We start from the raw sequence: 17735 nt of genomic DNA on the forward strand, positions 1-17735 counted from the left end.
CTGCCCTCCCCACATCTACCTGAAAAAAAAAAAAAAGCACACATCACCCTTGGGAAAGTGCCCCCGCAACCTCCACCCCCCTTCCCATACCAGAAGGGGGATAACAACCTTTATCACAGATGAGATGGCACCAAGAGTTTACACAAACCAACCTCACTAATGAGCCCTTCTCTACCATCAGTTTCCATCATATATTTGCCTTCTCACAATTTGCCACCCCAAGAAACTCAAAGTCCATTTCCTTTGTCTTGTCACTCAACAAATTTCTTGTTCTGCTAAGATGCTATATAAGCCGAAGTTTTATTTTTCTTTTTCGAGACAGGGTCTTACTCGGTCATCCAGGCTACAGTCAGTGGCCCCGATCACAGCTCACTGCAGCCTCAACCTCCTGAGCTAAGGCGATCCTCCCACCTCAGCCTCCCAAGTAGCTTGGACCACAGGTGTGCACCACCACACCCAGCTAATTTTTGTATTTTTTAATAGAGACATGGTTTTGCCATGTTGCTCATGCTAGCCTCAAACTCCTGAGCTCAAGGAATCCTCCCATCTCGGCCTCCCGAAGTGTTAGGATTACAGGGCTGAGTCACCATGCCCAGCCTAAGCCCAAGTTTTAACCACCCCTATGAGTTACTTGAGTACTCCTGTGTGTGTGTGTGTGTATGCAATGTATGCATTGATATACTTCTTTTTCTCTCATTAACCTGTCTTTTGTATGTCTAAGCTGTAGAGCCCTGGTCAATGAATCTAAGATAGGTAGAAGAAAAATGTTTTCCTCCTCTACACATTAGAGGTTGCAAAATTACAATATTCTAATTCTATCATTCTTCCTAGCTTGAATTCTTCAGAGAAATTTCTTCTCGTCAATTATTACTGATCCCAAGACACAGTTTATATAAGAAAGGCAGTACAGATTTTGACTCTGCCCCTTTATTTACCAATTTTCAACATAATGAGTTAGTTCCCCAGCATTCTCCAAAAGTGAGTTCTCTTTTTTAAGTATCATTATGAACACATGGATTTAAACATATGTGATATGTTGCAATTCACTGCAGTTACTTCCTATATCTATGCTCAAGTTGCCAGATGGATTTTTAAAGCTACATTTTAAAGATGTTCAAGAAAATAATTTTCAAATGCCTAGAGTAAGGGTATTTTGTAGTTGAGAGAGACTGATTTTATCTAGAAATTAGAGTTTTACTGCTAAGATGACAAATTTGAAACTGAAATACTGTTAGAAACTTGCTGTCCTTATCCTAAAATTTGATTCTATGCTACTGCATGAAGCAGCAATTACCTTTTCACTCACTCCTGTCATCCTCCCAAACCCTGCATCATCTTATCCAACTAAACGAAATTCAGCTACAGCTCCAAAACACAAGCTGAAAGGACAAAATTATTAGAAATAAGGAGAAAAGCAGCAAGGGTGGCACACGCATCTGTGTAATGACACTGCCGAAATTCCCTACTTGATTCAGGGCACGATCCAAAACAACAGAAATTCAATCAACACATTCACCACACATGGTGGATTAGGGGGCTTTAGAAATAGAAAAGTTATTTGGTTAACATATTTAAAATTTACTATAATAAAGTTGTCTAAAGTCAACGTCACACTGGATATAAGTGCTTTAAAAAAAATGCCAGATATGGAGTCTGTTATTAATATTGTAGCTGTTGGAATTTGTGATAAAAAGGATTCTGCTTATACCCTTTTTTCCAGGCATAAGTGCGTTAATAGCTCTAAAAATACTAACTTTTTCAAGCCATCAAATAACTATTAACCAATGGCATACTTAAAGTTTCTTAAAAAGCTGCCCAAAGACATAGCCAATGAGTATGTTCATGGCAAGTTAAAAATAAAATAGACCAACTTACAACTATGGAAGTGTGGCAGACGCCAATACCTGCCTTCCAGACCCCGTTTCAAGACAGGACTCACTGCCCAGCTGTGAGGAATATAGTTATCTGACTGCCTCCAGCTGTTGACTTCAGGATCCATTTCCGCTTTCAAGCCAAAGTTATACTAGCTCAATCGGCTCCTAGTCACTGGGATTTAAGCAAGATAGTAGAAGCCAGGTGCATGTTCTTCATGAAGGACCCTCAGCAAATAACTAAGCAAGGCAACAGTACAAAGCCCTAGTTATTTACATCCAGCAGAGAACTCTTAAAAAGCAGCCTTTCCTTCAGTGGTCCCCTGGACTGGCAGAAACTTTGTCACATCTGCATCAGAGTCTGAGACAGCTCCCCTTATCCAATTCTGCTTACCCCCTTCTCCTTTCATTGGCTTTCTCTCTTATAAACCTATTGCATGCTTAGTGTCTCCATTTTAGTGTCTCCTTCCCAGGGAACCCAGGTACTAGAAGGATCTATACTGACTATCTGTTTCCCAGGGAACCCAGATCCTAGGATCTAAACTATACTGATTTCCATTCTCTGAAGGTTAGTGTATAAGAAAGAATATGTTTAGCTTGAGAATATTTCCTTAAAAATGAGCATATTGTTCATTTTTAGTGGATTATCAAGCTATACTGAGTTTATTTACTTTCTTGTGAATGTACAGCTTCACCAACCATCCTAGAGGCACATTTCGTTCTCCAGTCTGGCACTTCATCATGGGTCATCTGATTCTTTTCCAGTCATGATCACCATCCTACATAACCTTGTCTGTTTCCTGAAGGAGCAAGGAATGGTCAAATGAGCAACGGAGAAAACTCTTCTTAAAATGTGTTATGAACTCAGCTTAGTTTAATGTGTCAAACGCTAGAGTATTACATGCAATTTTAGCACAGTCCATTTTTTGGAAGACTCTTGCTGAGGCTTAGCCTTCTTTAGTGATCTCCCAATCAATATGACCCTCACTTCATGTTCAAAAAATACTAAAGAAGAAAAGAAAAGGCAGCTGTCTGTTAGGTTATACAGGATTTATTGGGTATCTTCAAAAACCAATCTGAGAAAATTTTCCACTCACTGATTTTAGCTGAGCCACTGAGAAAACAAGAAAATCCTTCTGCGAAATTTTCAATAAGATGATATTATCTAAAGACTTGAAGCGTGAAACCTGGATTATAACAGCTGACCAAAAAAACCCAGAGTGTAATGTCTTCAAAAACTAAGAAAGAAAAAAAGGATAATGATATAAAATTTTAAAACTGGAAAGGTATTTCTCTAATTTGACAATGCATAATGTAAATACGCAATGGTAAAGATAATTCTAAACTATTAAGAGTAAAAACATTCGGTTCTTAATTCTGTTCATAATATGTTTATACTTTGTAGACTTTCCTGTGTCCTTCTTACCAAGAATGACTCTTTCGGTTTTTCTTTTTTAGTGCACTACAGAATTAAATTTTCAAAAACAACATACAGACTGAAAGTTCTACAGGTCAGCAAATGACCGAAAACTTCATAGTTGATTATATGTAAATTTGATGACTTTTCAAAGAATTAAATGTGAATCATGAAGTCATATCATCACGGTATCACAAAAGCTAAAAAGCAGGCTTCTTCATCTATCTTAGATTCACTGTGGTAGATCACAAACTGGCCACAAATTATTCCCCCTCCCAATATTGCCACCACCATTAGCAATAGGACTTAGTTACTTCTACCATGAGAGGTCAAGTTTATTTACCCACTCACTGAATTTGTGCCAGCTCCTAACTTGCTTTGGCTGATGAAACAGCAGCAAACATGAGGCAAGCTGAGACTTGAAAAGTGTCTTACTTTGGGGCTTGCCCTTCTGCTGCTATTAGAACTCCATGATCATTATGTGAACAAGCACCTGAAAAACCACATGGAGGGAGACTACAGTCATTTCAGCTGAGACCTTCAGCTGAAATGAACCAGCCAGCCCCCGCCAGTCTACCAGCTGACAGAGGCATAAGTGAACCTAGCCAAGATCAGTTGCTCCTGGTGCAAAGACAGACTCACCCAGCTGAGCCTAGCCTAGCTGAGCCTATTCTGCCATCCTGCAGAATAATGAGCTAAATAGATGGGGTTGTGTTAAGCCACTAAGTTTGGCGTGACAGCTGACAGCGCAATAGGTAACTAACATACTCACATATGGCTTTTTACTCTTTACAGAATATTTACTCTATCATTAAACAACTAAAGTATATGTGAGCACCACTGTGGGGAAAATAGAACCAAATATATGTCAGCATTTGTACACTAACCATTATTCTATAGGCTGGCCTCTTCTACAGAGTCGTCTTCTAACTATGGGATAGGAATAGCCAAGAGGCTATTTCACAGAGGAAAGACAGCAATGAACATGATCTCTTAACAATTTATCCAAACACTTAAAGTCCACAACCTGATCACATACTGTGTATTTATTATTTAACTTTCCTGGACAAAATAACTTTAGGATTCCTTAACACCCAAGTATTAGTGATTATAAGAAATTATCAGATTTTCTTTAATCTAGCAACTTACTAGGGTAAAATATAGCGCAAGAAAACTTTAGCTGTCCAAAATCTTACCTTTCCAGAAATAATTAGTTCCCCACAAAAATGACCACTTTAATAAATGGAGTGTCTCTCAGGACATAGCAACAAGTAACACTGCCAAAAAAAAGGCTGCAGGTGATTGTTTAACATGCCATTATTTGGTTGACTTGCATCACAACAGGAAAACGGCGATGACAGGCCAGTAATATATATGAGACAAATCTTTTCAAGCAAAAGTTAGGAAGCACAGTACTGTTTAATAACTTTGCTGCACTTTGTCTCTGGTTCCTAGAAGGGAGTCTCTAAACCCTTGGAATTTTCCAAGTGGTAAGAATGTCTTCATTATTCATGGTGGGTCCCTTGGACCAGACCTAAGTTTATACTAACGGAACAACTCACAGTGGGCCCTGAGATAACATCAGGAAAGGGGCTGGCCAAGCTGGAAAAATGAACCAAATGATTTAAAGGTTTGGGCTTTGTGCTACCAGTCACGGTGGGGAGGGTGGGGAGTGAAGACTGAGTTCAATTATGTGACCAATGATTCAAACAATCATGCCTACTAATGAAAGCTCTGGACACCCAAAGCTCAAGTGTGCTCATTCACTGGTGATACACACTGATGTGCCAAGAGGGCGAGGAGTCTTGAGACATGGAAGCTTTGCATGTGGGACCCCCTAGGCCTTGCCCTATATACATCCTTTCATTTGTCCGGTCCTAATTTGTATCTTTTATAATAAAACTGTAATCCTGTGTATAGTGCTTTCCTCAGTTCTGTGAGTCCTTCTAGTGAATTATCAGACCTGAGGGAACAGTAGGAACTTGTAGCCAGCAGCTGGAAATGCAAGTGGCCTACAAACCCATACATGGCTTGCAGCTAGTGTCTCCAGTGAGGGGTGTTGTATAGACTATGCCCTTCACCTGTGGAATCTGACCTAACTCCAGGTAATGTCAGAACTGCACTGCACATGGTAAAGCAACTAAATATCAGAAACATTTAAAGAGCAGAGAGAAGGCTGAGCACGGTGGCTGATGCCTGTAATCCCAACACTTTGGGAGGCCAAGGTGGGAAGACAGCTTGAGCCCAGGAGTTGCCCACCAGCCTGGGCAACATAGTGAGACCCTGTCTCTATTTAAAAAATAAAAATTAAAAAAAAAAAAAAGAAAGCAGAGAAAAGACAAGGTTAATAGACAGCAGAAGTGGTGGTCAGAGTTAGGAATAATCACAGTAACACTCATCCATGGAGTGAAAAAAAACAGCAAAGCAAAAGAGAAAATTAGAGATGAAAGTGGAAAAACTAGTAGAGACAACAGAAGTGAGGTTGGGGGATTAGGATGGCATGCAGTGTGGATGCTTAGTAGTCTGGGGAGTCATTCATTCACTCAGCCACCATCTATGAATTATCTGCTACATGTAAGGCACTGTACTAGGTACTAAGAAAACATGGTGAATAAGAAAAACATAGCCTCATTCTCATGAAGCTTACATTTTAGAGAGGATGAAAATATTGAATTACACCACTAATTATGTAACTGTTATGGTGAAACATGCTATAAAGGATATACAGTTGAATATGGGCTTAATATACATATATACATAGGATATACAGTTGAATATGGGCTTAATATACATATATACATATCAGTAATAGTCTACAGTCCTAAAGCCTATACACCTTCACCTCTATTTGCAAATATATTAAACATAATTATTAAACATGTTAGCAAGGAAGTACAGAATAATGTACATTTTCAAGTGGTTTCATCAATAACAAAAACTTTGGATTAAACTTACCTTCCACTAAAAATAAAACATTCCTGGTAGGTACCTGATACTTAAACACTTAGCATATTTGTTTCTCAAATACAAGTTCTCCTTAATATACTGTTATAACTCCCACCCAAATTTTAAAGTCATACACTTCTTTTAAACTATTAAGAATATTTCTGAGAATGCAAACAAACAAACATAACCCTCAAATCACCAGACACGACACCCTGACTTTGGGCAAAAAAGACTCCAGATATATATTTCATCGAGATGCAGAGGCCAATTTCAATTTCTACTAAATGTTACTAATGATCACAGTTTTTAAATTTTTAGAAAAGATGTATTAATTTTAAAGGCGTTTAACATAAAATTCCCTAAAACCTATTCCCAAACAATGTCAATTAGACCACTATAGTTTCTTACCTGTAGTCATCTAACTGTACCAGAAATCGTACAATATCATGATGAGCCTTCAGTACTAGCAGTTCAGTGTAGGGATTCTGGGTTTGTTCTTCACCTATTGTCTGTAAAGGAGATTTCTTGTATTGGGAAAAAAAAAAAAAAAGCAAAACACAAAAGACAAAAAAAGAGATAAAATGATTTGTAAGACCATATTGGAATATAACTGCATGGTATACATCTGAGAACACAAGATTTTAAAAGCCTTAAGATATCATGTTCTACTACTAAATATTATTTCTCCTTATAGCAACTAAATAACTGCCAATTCCACATAAAACACTTCTCCTACCACAAATTCAAATCATGAATTTTAGTATTTTCAAATCACAATAAATTTACAAAAAGGGTGAATTTTATTTTATGTAAATTGTATCCTATTAAACCTCACTTTAAAAAAATTAATGGGCCAATCCAACTCAACATTTTAGAATGCGTGTTTCTCAGTTAAAATGTGGCAGAAACAAAACTGCAAATCAAAGACATAAAATAGTGAAACAGTGCCTCATCCATTACAAGCACTCAATACATGCTTGCTAAATGAATAAATGAAGGCATAAAATCAACTCTGGATTTCTCAAACTTGATGCTGACATTTTGGGCTAGATAATTTTTTTTTTTTTCTGCACCACCACGCCCAGCTGATTTTTGTATTTTTAGTAGAGACAGGTTTTTGCCACGTTGGCCAGACTGGTCTTGAACTCCTGACCTCAAGTGATACGCCCACCTCGGCCTCCCAAAGTGCTGGGATTACAGGCGTGAGCCACCGCGCCCAGCCCAGATAATTCTTTGTTGTTGAGGACTGTCCTGTGCATTGCCGGATATTGAGCAACATCCCTGGTCTATACACATTAGATACCAATAGAACTGCCCCTCTGCAAGGCATGACAATCAAAAATGTCTCCAGACATTGCCAAATGTCTTCTGCGAGGCAAAAATCACCCAGTTGAGAACCACTGCTTAAAGGAGAAGCCTGGATACAAAGTTCTTGCATAAATTAGGGAAAATCATAGGTTCTGATAATGTACAAATTCACAGCAGTTATACAACTGAATTACCTTTATATGAAGAAATACATAAATTTAAAACATGCATAAATGTTTAAAAAAAAAAAAAGAACCACCACAAAGCATTAATTTTGTATTTATTCTGTCTTCCTTCTAGAAGAGGTTGTGGCGAGAAATTTGAAAACTATATAAACTGCTTCCCCTCCAATGAAAACTTGCCAGGAATGGGAGAACTGGTTAAGCAAATGACATGATTAACCAAAGAACCAGGTTAAAACAGAATTATCCAAAATGTCGTATATACCATATATGGCTATTCAGTAATCCACAATCTCAAGGATTTAGGATTAATCTGAAATAAGAAATTTTTAAAAACAGACAATACCGTCAACTGCAAAGACATGCGGAAGTTAAAATTGAGAAGACTGCCTACTCTCAACAATCCAATTTCTTACTTTTAACAATCTAAACAAATACTTCTTATGAGAAATAAAATGGAATTCACAAATTCTGTTCTTGTCAGGCCTCTGAGCCCAAGCTAAGCCATCGCATCCCTGGTGACTTGCACACATACGCCCAGATGGCCTGAAGTAACTGAAGAATCACAAAAGAAGTGAAAATGCCCTGCCCCGCCTTAACTGATGACATTCCACCACAAAAGAAGTGAAAATGGCCAGTCCTTGCCTTAAGTGATGATATCACCTTGTAAAAGTCCTTTTCCTGGCTCAAAAAGCTCCTCTACTGAGCACCTTGCGACCCCCACTCCTGCCCGCCAGAGAACAACCCCCCTTTGACTGTAATTTTCCTTTACCTACCCAAATCCTATAAAACGGCCCCATTCCTATCTCCCTTCGCTGACTCTCTTTTTGGACTCAGCCCGCCTGCACCCAGGTGACTAAAAGCTTTTATTGCTCACACAAAGCCTGTTTGGTGGTCTCTTCAAACGGACGCGCATGAAAGTTCTTGTGTGGCATACGAAATAAATTTGGGACCTCAAAATTTTCAAGACTGCAAAAATTATTTTATTCACATTTCAAATGTAAATTTCATTATACACGGTCTATTCAATTATTCGGGCCCATGAAGAAAGTGTGACTATGAAACCAAAAACAGCAGTTAATTAGAAAATCATGTTCTTGATCTTGAAGCAAATTATTACTTTTTAAAAATAATTATATCCTTTTTCGGTTCTTGGATAAGTAAATTAATTTTATATTCCCTGACCAAGTATCAGTAGACGCCAGTAAGAGACAGCAATTCAAATAAACCAAAAGTGGAAAGCTGCGGTCACAACTCTTTCGTTTCTAGCTAAATCGGATACTTTTTAAGTGGAAATGAAGATAGTTTCCGTAGCCAGAAGCCCTAAGTTGTCACAGGTACCAACAGGACTGCTGACCAGCTGAGCGTCCCTGAGCCAGGGTCTCACGATTCGGCTAGCCGTGGGCCGGGGCCGGGGCCGGGGGTCTGCAGCTCCAGGGTACGCATGGGGGCCCGCCGGGTCCGAGGAGCTCTGGCTCCCGCGCCCTCCGCCCCCACCGGGGTGAGGACAGCGCGCCGCACTAGCTCAGCAGCTAGCCCCGCCTCCGCCCGGGTCCCCGCGGTCGGAACCCAGGGAGGCCGAACCGGAACGAAGCTGCCCCTCCAGCAAGCTCGACGGGCGCAGGGCAGACCCGCCCGGGGTTTACCTCGGCCAGTCCCTGCGGTTCTCGGCCTCCCCCGATCAGCCATCGCAACATCCGGGCAGCGGCGGCGTCTCGCCCGGTCCAGCCCCAGTCAGCCCGAACTCCGCCCCGGGCTCGGCCTCCTCTTTCCTCTCCGGCTGCAGCGCAACTGAGACGCTAATACTTCCCGCCCCAGATCAACCCACGGGCCGAAGGAATGCAGACCACAGTTGAGGGAAAATTTTTGTCCCCAAAGCGCTCCCGTACCCAGCCACCGAGGCTTAGTTTGGGCAGTCGCTTGGGGAGCGGCTGCCGAAGGCGGCGGCGGCTGCGGCGATTGCGGAGCGCGCGCTGCTCCGTGTGGGCACGCGCGGGGGCGCCGCCGGGTAGCGCACGGAGCTTAGGTAGCTCGAGCGGCCCCTGGTGGACGCGCGCGGAGCAGCAACCCGACCCCGGCGAGCAAGCGCGCACCAAGAATAGTGCCCCCTCCCTGTGACATGGCTTTAGTATCCTCCACTTCCTGGGGTACCAGGAAACCTCCCCCGCTTTCCCAAGAGCTGGCTGAAGAAGGTGTAGGGCAGTAGACTTCTGCATCCAGACAAATCCAGTGGCTCATGGGTACAGCCGAATAAATCTGGCCAACATTTACTGTGTGCTATATAGTACAGCTCCTGTGCTAAGGCTTTACATAAATCCTCATGGTAAAGCTATATCCCCTATTTTACACATCAAGAAACTGAAGCTCTGAACGATTAGGTAATTTGTCTAAAGATAACAGCTAGGAAGTGGCTACATTGGTAGTGTTCTTGACCGTATACTATATTAACATTGAATCTCCCTAAAGAATAGAAGGCAGTTCATATACCTTTTTTTGACTACTAAATTTTCTTAGGTAGTCAAAGGGCTGTGGTTATCTATGCTGACTGCATATCAGAACTACCTGGGTAGCTTTTGAAAATGTAGATTCGTGGCTTCCGCCTCAGACTCATTAAAATAATCTTTGTGGTTGGGACGTAGGAATCGGGGTTTTGGGAAGGTTCCTTAGGTGATTCCGATGAGTAGCAAGGTCTGAAAATCACTGGTCTAGGAACTACTTATCATGTTGGCAAAAGTATAAATATATGTATTTGCATATGTATTTGTTAGGTTCAAATAATCCTCCTAGCAGTAAATTGTTGTAGGGAATCTACAAATGTCCCAACCAATGCATTAATTCAGCAAACATGTATTGGACACAGATGCACTAGAGAAGCAGAAAGGAATCACATAAAATGCTGCTCCTGAGGGACAAGGCAGAATGTCCCAGTCACCAATAAGAGAGAGCCATACATTGCACTTTAAGCTAAGTTAGTTGTGAGCAGCTGCACAAACTTACAGTCCCTCTGGAACTGGGATCTCCTATAATTCATCTTTGTATTCCTTTTGAGTGCACTCAGCAAGAACACACTCCCAAGGATCAGGAGCACGTTGTCTTCTGTGTGCTAGCCCCAAATTGCAGTCTGCATACAGTTGAAGACAGACCAAAACAGAGACTATCCCCTGGAAAAGAGGGACTTATCTTTAGTAAAACAAAACTCAGAGACATCAGGAGTTCATTTCTGGAAGGAATATCTTCACGTGAGACAACGTGGTTGCCCAAATAGCCTACATTTTATCCTTCTGATTATCCACATTCTTTAGGGTTTGCCCCATGCTCTTTAGGGTTTGCCCAATGCCACATTACTCTGATGTAAGGGACATTCTGCTGATGCTTTAAAGCACTGGTCCAGGGTTGAACACTTCCTCCCTTGGTTCCTCTTAGGACAGCTAAGAAAGAACTTTTTACAAGATTAGTATATTATTGGGCACACAATGTATAAAGATGTAATTTGTGGCATCAATAGAAAGGGTGGGGGTGGAGCAATATAGGAGCAGAGTTTTTGTATGCTATTGAAGTTACATTGGTATAAATTAAAATGAGATTGTTATAACGTTAGGATGTTAAATGTAATTCTCATGGTAAACACAAAAATACCTGTATAATATACATAAATGGAAATGATCAGGGAATCAAAACATTTACTACAAAAAACAAGCTAAACACAAAAGATGGCAGTAATAGAAGACATGAGGTACAAAAGAAACTATAAGGCATATAGAAAACAAATAGCAAAATAGAAATTCCTCTTTATCAGTAATTACTTTAAATATAAATAAACTGTCCAAAGAAAAGGCAGATTGACAAAAAAAAAAACCAAACTCTAGAATCCAACTGTATGCCATCTGTGAAAGACTGACTTTAGATCAAAGACACAATTAGATCAAAAGGGAAAGAATAGAAAAAGATATTCCATGCAAATAGTAACCAAAAGAGAACTGGAGTGGCTGTACTAATAGCTGACAAAATAGACTTTAAATCAAAAAAGTTTCCAAAGACAGAAACATTATGTTATATATTAATAAAATAGTCAATATAGCAAGAAGATAAAACAATTATAAATATTTACACACCTAATAATAGACCCTCAAAATTTATAAAGCAAAACTTGACAGAATTGAAGAAAGATATAGTTCTACAACAACGGTAGCAGACTTCATTTGCCCACTTTCAATAATAGATAGAACAACCAGACAAGATAAAGAAATAGAGGACATAAACAACACAATAAACTAATTACATCTAACACATATAAAGAACACGCTACCCAACAACATCAGCACAAACATTCATCTCAAGCACATGTAGGACATTCTCTTAGATAGACCATATGTTAGGCCACAAAATAAGTCTCAATCAATTTTAAAAGATAGATATCACACAAAGTATCTTCTCTGACCACAACAGGAATCAGTTACAGAAGTAAAACTGGAAAATTCACAAATATATTGAAATTAAGCAAAACACTCAAACAACCAATGAGTCACAGGCAAAAGCAGCACAAAAGAAATTATAAAATACCTAGAGACAAAAACACAACACGACAAAACTTACGGGATTCAGTAAAAGCAGTACTTAAAGGGAAATTTATAGGTATAAATGTCTACATTAAAAAAGAAGACCTAAAATCAATAACCTGACTTTATACCATAGGAACTTGAAGTAGAAGAGGAAATGAAACCCAAAACTAGTAGGAGGAAGGAAATAATAAGAATTAGAGCAGAGATAAATAAAACAGAGAATAGAAAAAATAGAGCAAATCAATGAAACCAAAAGTTGGTATTTTGCAAAGACGAAAAAAATTTAAAAACTTTTAGCTGGACTGACAAAGAAAAAAGAGAAAATGCAAATAACTAAAATTGAAAATGAAAGTGGAGACATTACTACTGACTTTACAGAGAGAAAAGGGACTATGTGACTACTATGAACAATTGTACACAAACAAATTAGATAACCTAAAAGATATGAATAAATTCCTTGAAATACACAAATTATTTAAATTGACTCAAAAAGAAATTGAAAATATTAACAGACCTATAACAAGTAAAGAGATTGAAACAGTATTCAAAACCCCGCCCAAAAAAGTGAAGTCCTGGACCAGATGGCTTTACTGATGAATCTACCAAACATTTAAAGAAGAATTAACACAAATCTTTCTCAAATTCTTCCAAAAAGTGAAGAGGAGGAAACACTTTTTAACTCCTTATACAAGGCCAGCATTACCCTGATACCAAAGCCAGATAAAAACATCACAAAAAGAGAAAATTACAGGCCAATATCCCTTATGACTACAGATGAAAAAAATCTTTGACATAATATTATCACATTAAATCCAACAGCATATTAACAAGTATTATTTACTATGACCAAGTAAGATTTATTCCAGGAATGGAAGAGTGGTTCAATATAAGAAAATCAACCAATGTAATACATCACATTAATAAAACAAAGGAAGATAACTGCAAGATAATCTCAATTGATGCAGAAAGGCATTTTACAAAATCCAACACCCTTTTATCATAAAACTCTCAGAAAACCAGAAATAGAGGGGAAATTCCTCAATATGATAAAAAGTAATTATGAAAAACCCATGGTTAACATCACATTCAATGGTGAAAGACTGAAAACTTCTCCCCTAAGATCAGAAACAAAATAAAGATGTCCTCTTTGACCACTGCTCTTCAACACTGTATTGGAAGTTCTTGCCAGAGTTAGTAGACAAAAAGAAGTAAAAAGCATCCAAATTGGAAAGGAAGAGGTAAAGCTCTCTCTATTTGCAGATGATATGACCCTACATATAGAAAATCCTGAAGAATCCACAAAAAAGGTATAGAGCTAATAAATAAATTCAGCTAAGTTGCAGGGTACTAGATTAATAAAAAAAAATTAATGTTGTTTCTACTTGCCAGCAATGAACAATCCAAAAAGAAAACTAATAAAGCAATTCCATTTACAATAGCATCTAAAATAATTAAATACATAGGAATAAATCTAACCCTGGAGGCGAAAGACTTCTATACTGAAAACAACAAAACATTGCTGAAAGAAATTAAAGGGTACCTAAATAAATAAAAAGACATCCAAGCTCTTGGATAGAAAGACTTAACATTGTTAAGATACAAATACTTCCCAAAGCAATCTCCAGATTCAATGCAATCTGTATCAAAATTTCAATAATCTTGTTCCTAAAAATGGAAAAATAATCCTCAAATTTATATGGAATTGCAAGGGGTCCCAAATAGCCAAAATAATCCTGAAAAAGAAAATAAGGTTGGAAGACTCACACTTCCCAACTGTGGAACTTACTACAAAGTTAAAGTAATAGTACTGGCACAAGGACAGACATGTAGACCAATGGAATAGAACAGAGAGCCTAGAGATAAACTCTTACATATATGGTCAATTTTTTTGAACAAGTGTACTAAGACCATCCAATGGGGAAAGGACAGTCTTTTCAACAATTGGTACTAGGAAAACTGGATCTCTACACATAAAATAATGAACTTGGATCCTTATCTTATACTATACACAAATGTTAACTTAAAATAGTCAAATACCTAAACTTAAAAGCTAAGTTGTAAAACTCTTAGAAGAAAAAAAATTGGAGGAGAAAATATTCATCACATTAAATTTGGCAAAATTTAGTGGCTGTGACACCAAATGCACAGGCAACAAAAGAAAAAATAAACCAATTTGACTTCATCAAAATTAAGAACTTTCATGCATCAAAGGATACTATCAAGAAAATGAAAACCTGCAGAATGGGAGAAAATATTTGCAAATCATACATCTGATAAGGAAGTGATACCTATAATATATAAACATCTCCTACAACTCAACAACAACAACATAAAACAATCCTATTAAAACTGGGCAAAGGACTTGAGTAGACATTTCTCCAAGGAAGGTATATGAATGGTCATTAAGCACCTGAAAAGAAGCTCAACATAATAAGTCATTAGAAAAATGCAAATCAAAACCACAATGGCATGCCATTTCACACATACTAGGATGCCTATAATTTTTTTAAGCTGGAAAATAAATGTTGATAGGGATATGGAGAAATTGGAGTCCTTGTGCATCGTTAGTAGAAATGTAAAATGGAGCAGCCACTGTGAAAAATCGTTTAGCAGACCCTTGAAAGTTAAACATACAACTACCATATGATCCAGCAAGTCCACCTCTAGGCATATGTCTACAAGAAATGAAAGCAAGGACTCAACAGATATTTCGGCCAATGTTGACATCAGCACTATTCACAATAGCCAAAAGGTGGAGACAACCCAAGTGTCCATCCACAGATGAATGGGTAAATAAAATGTGATGTATGCATATAATGAAATATTATTTAGTCATAAAGGAATTAATTTTTAAATATATTCTACAACATAGATGGGCCTTGAAAACATTATATTAAGTGAAATAAACCAAACACAGAGGAATAAATATTGTATGATTCCAATATATGAAATACTTAGAATAGGTAAATTCATAGAGACAGAAAATAGAATAGAGGTTACCAGGGATGGGAGAGGGGGAAATAGGGAGTTATTATTGAATGAGTACAGAGTTTATGTTGAGACCGATGAAAAAAATTTGTATATAGTGGTGATGATTATACAATATTGTGAATGTACTTAATGTCACTGAATTGTACAATTACAAATGGTTAAAATGACAAATATATTAGTATATTTTACCACAATAAAAGAGATAAATAGATCAATGGAACAGAATAGAGTACCAAAATAAAACCACATATATATGGATAACTGATTTTTTTACAAAAGTGTAAAGGCAGTCAGTGTAGAAAAGACTGTTGAAAAAGTCTTTTTGTTAATGGTGCTAGAAAATTTGACATCCATATCCAAATAAATGTACTTCAATTTATATCTCATTCCATAAGCAAAATAAAGGATTAATCATAGGCATAAATGTAAAACCTAAATCTATAAAACTTCTAAAATAAAACATGGAGAGGCCAGTCACGGTGGCTCAAGCCTATAACCCCAGTGCTTTGGGAGGCTGAGGTGGGAGGATTGCTTGAGCCCAGGAGTTCAAGACCAGATTGGTCAACATAGCGAGACCTCATATCTATAAAAAGTTTTAAAATTAACTGAGCATGGTGGCAGGTGCCTGTGGTTCCAGTTACTCAGGAGGCTGAGGCAAGAGGAACACTTAAGCTCAGGAGCTAGAGGCTGCAGGAAGCCATGTTCATGCCACTGTACTTCAGCCTGTGTGACAGAGTAAGACCCCATCCAAAAAAAAAAAGAAAAAGAAAAAAAGAAAAAAACCATTGTGACTTTTTAAAGATTTTATCTCAAAAGCACAATCCATAAAATAAAAAATTGATAAATTGTACTACTTCAAAATTAACACTTCTGTTCTTAAAAAGACACTGTTAAGAGAATAAAAAATAAGCCATAGACTAGGGAAAATATTTGCAAATTAGGTAGATGAAAAAGGACTTGTCTCCAGAATACATAAAGAACCCTGAAAACTTACTAAAAGTCCAGTTCTGAGTGAGATAGGATAAATACACATCACCCTTTCTCTCCAATTGAACACAACTATGAACCTTGAACAAAATAGATGACGTAACTCTTTCAGGACTCTGAAAAAGGAGGAATGGAGAAGAATACCAGAATTCAAATTACCAGCAAGTCAGCATTTCTTTTTTCTTCAGCAACTTCCCCAGCCTGAATCCAATGCAACCTCAAATCTGGAAAGGAACACTGTGGTACAGAAAGAGAAAGGTATACCTTCTAGTTGTGGCTAGAACTGCAGGAAGAAGAACTCCTAAAGCTTAGAGAGAATGCAGGAATCCTCTGGGTCTTTTCCTCTCCTTTTTGTCCATTCTCTTATGCCTCAGACTCCAAGATATCCCACAGTAATGGTGGCAGCTGTTACAGTGGCTACCAACAGGAGACTGCAGGAGCCAAAACTCTAAGGGAAGGGAGACTTCCTCTCCATTCGGTGGAGCTCATGCTGCAAAAGAGTGCATCCAAACCCAGACCTGTTTTTTCCCATCTTTCTACCCTTCCACTAACTGGCACCAGAGGTGGAGCAATAACAAAAGTGGGTGGTTTCCAAAAAGGGAAACCCCAAGGAAACAGAAAGTACCAGAAAGACAGTGGAAATAGAAGAGTTCAGGAAAGCAACCCCAATTACTTTTATACGAACATGTAGGCTCACCTTCCTTATCTTCATATGCAAGGCTCTTAACCTAATTAGTGTACCAAAGACTTTGAAAACTGAGCTAATAGAATTCTGCCTGGGTCCGAGACTAATTACTAGGTGGGACAAATACAGATAACACTGTAAAGGCATTAAAACTGAACAAACGTTAGAGCCACAGCTCACAGAAGGTGAGTTAAAACTTGTGCCTAACCTAGTCAGGTTAATTGCTTGTTAAAAGAAAAATACCAACAGTCTCCATAGGACTTAAAACCAAGTTTCATAGTGTCATATTCCAAAGGTCTAGGAGTATAAGCCCAAATTACTTGGCATATGGAGAAACACAAAAGTCTCAGCTCACATGGAAAAATATAATCAACGGTTGCCAATGGCAAAACTACAGATGTTGGAATTACCTGAGGAAGACTTTAAAACATATTATAAAAATGCTGGCATGGCAATTATAAACACTCTTGAAACAAACATTAAAACACAATGTATCAGCAAAGAAATAAAACATATAAAATAGAAAGATCCAAATGAAAAATTTTAAATTTAACATACAATAACCAAAATTTAAAACTCAGTGGATGAGCTAATAGCAGAATGGAGATGACAGAGGCAAGAGTCAGTGAACTTAAATGGAGAAAATCAATAAAACCAAAAGCTGGTGTTTAAAAAGATCAATGAAATTAATAAGCCCATAGCAAGACTGACAAAGAAAAAAAATAAAAGATAAAAATTAGCAGTATAAGGAATGAAAGCAGGGATATTACTGTAGGCCCCACAGACATT

At 38.1% G+C, this 17735-nt stretch overlaps 1 protein-coding gene across 3 annotated transcripts in view; it reads right to left on the minus strand.

Annotated features, from left to right (window-relative positions):
* WDR41 (WD repeat domain 41) overlaps positions 1 to 17735 on the minus strand; it is a 185824-nt gene that overhangs the window by 44006 nt on the left and 124083 nt on the right. The window contains exons 1-2 of one of the 3 annotated variants that reach the window (XM_054489764.2): positions 9371 to 9767; positions 6643 to 6758 (exon numbers count right to left, since the gene is read on the minus strand). In XM_054489764.2, coding sequence (XP_054345739.1) covers positions 6643 to 6758; positions 9371 to 9421 — 167 coding nt within the window. In that variant the 5' untranslated portion in view covers positions 9422 to 9767. Of the gene's footprint in view, positions 1 to 6642; positions 6759 to 9370; positions 9768 to 17735 lie in introns of those variants that run through there. The other 2 variants (XM_063664931.1, XM_063664930.1) reach the window with 2 other exon arrangements.

This window comes from Pongo pygmaeus, chromosome 4, assembly GCF_028885625.2.
Source record: "Pongo pygmaeus isolate AG05252 chromosome 4, NHGRI_mPonPyg2-v2.0_pri, whole genome shotgun sequence".
In the NCBI taxonomy this organism is placed as follows: domain Eukaryota; kingdom Metazoa; phylum Chordata; class Mammalia; order Primates; family Hominidae; genus Pongo; species Pongo pygmaeus.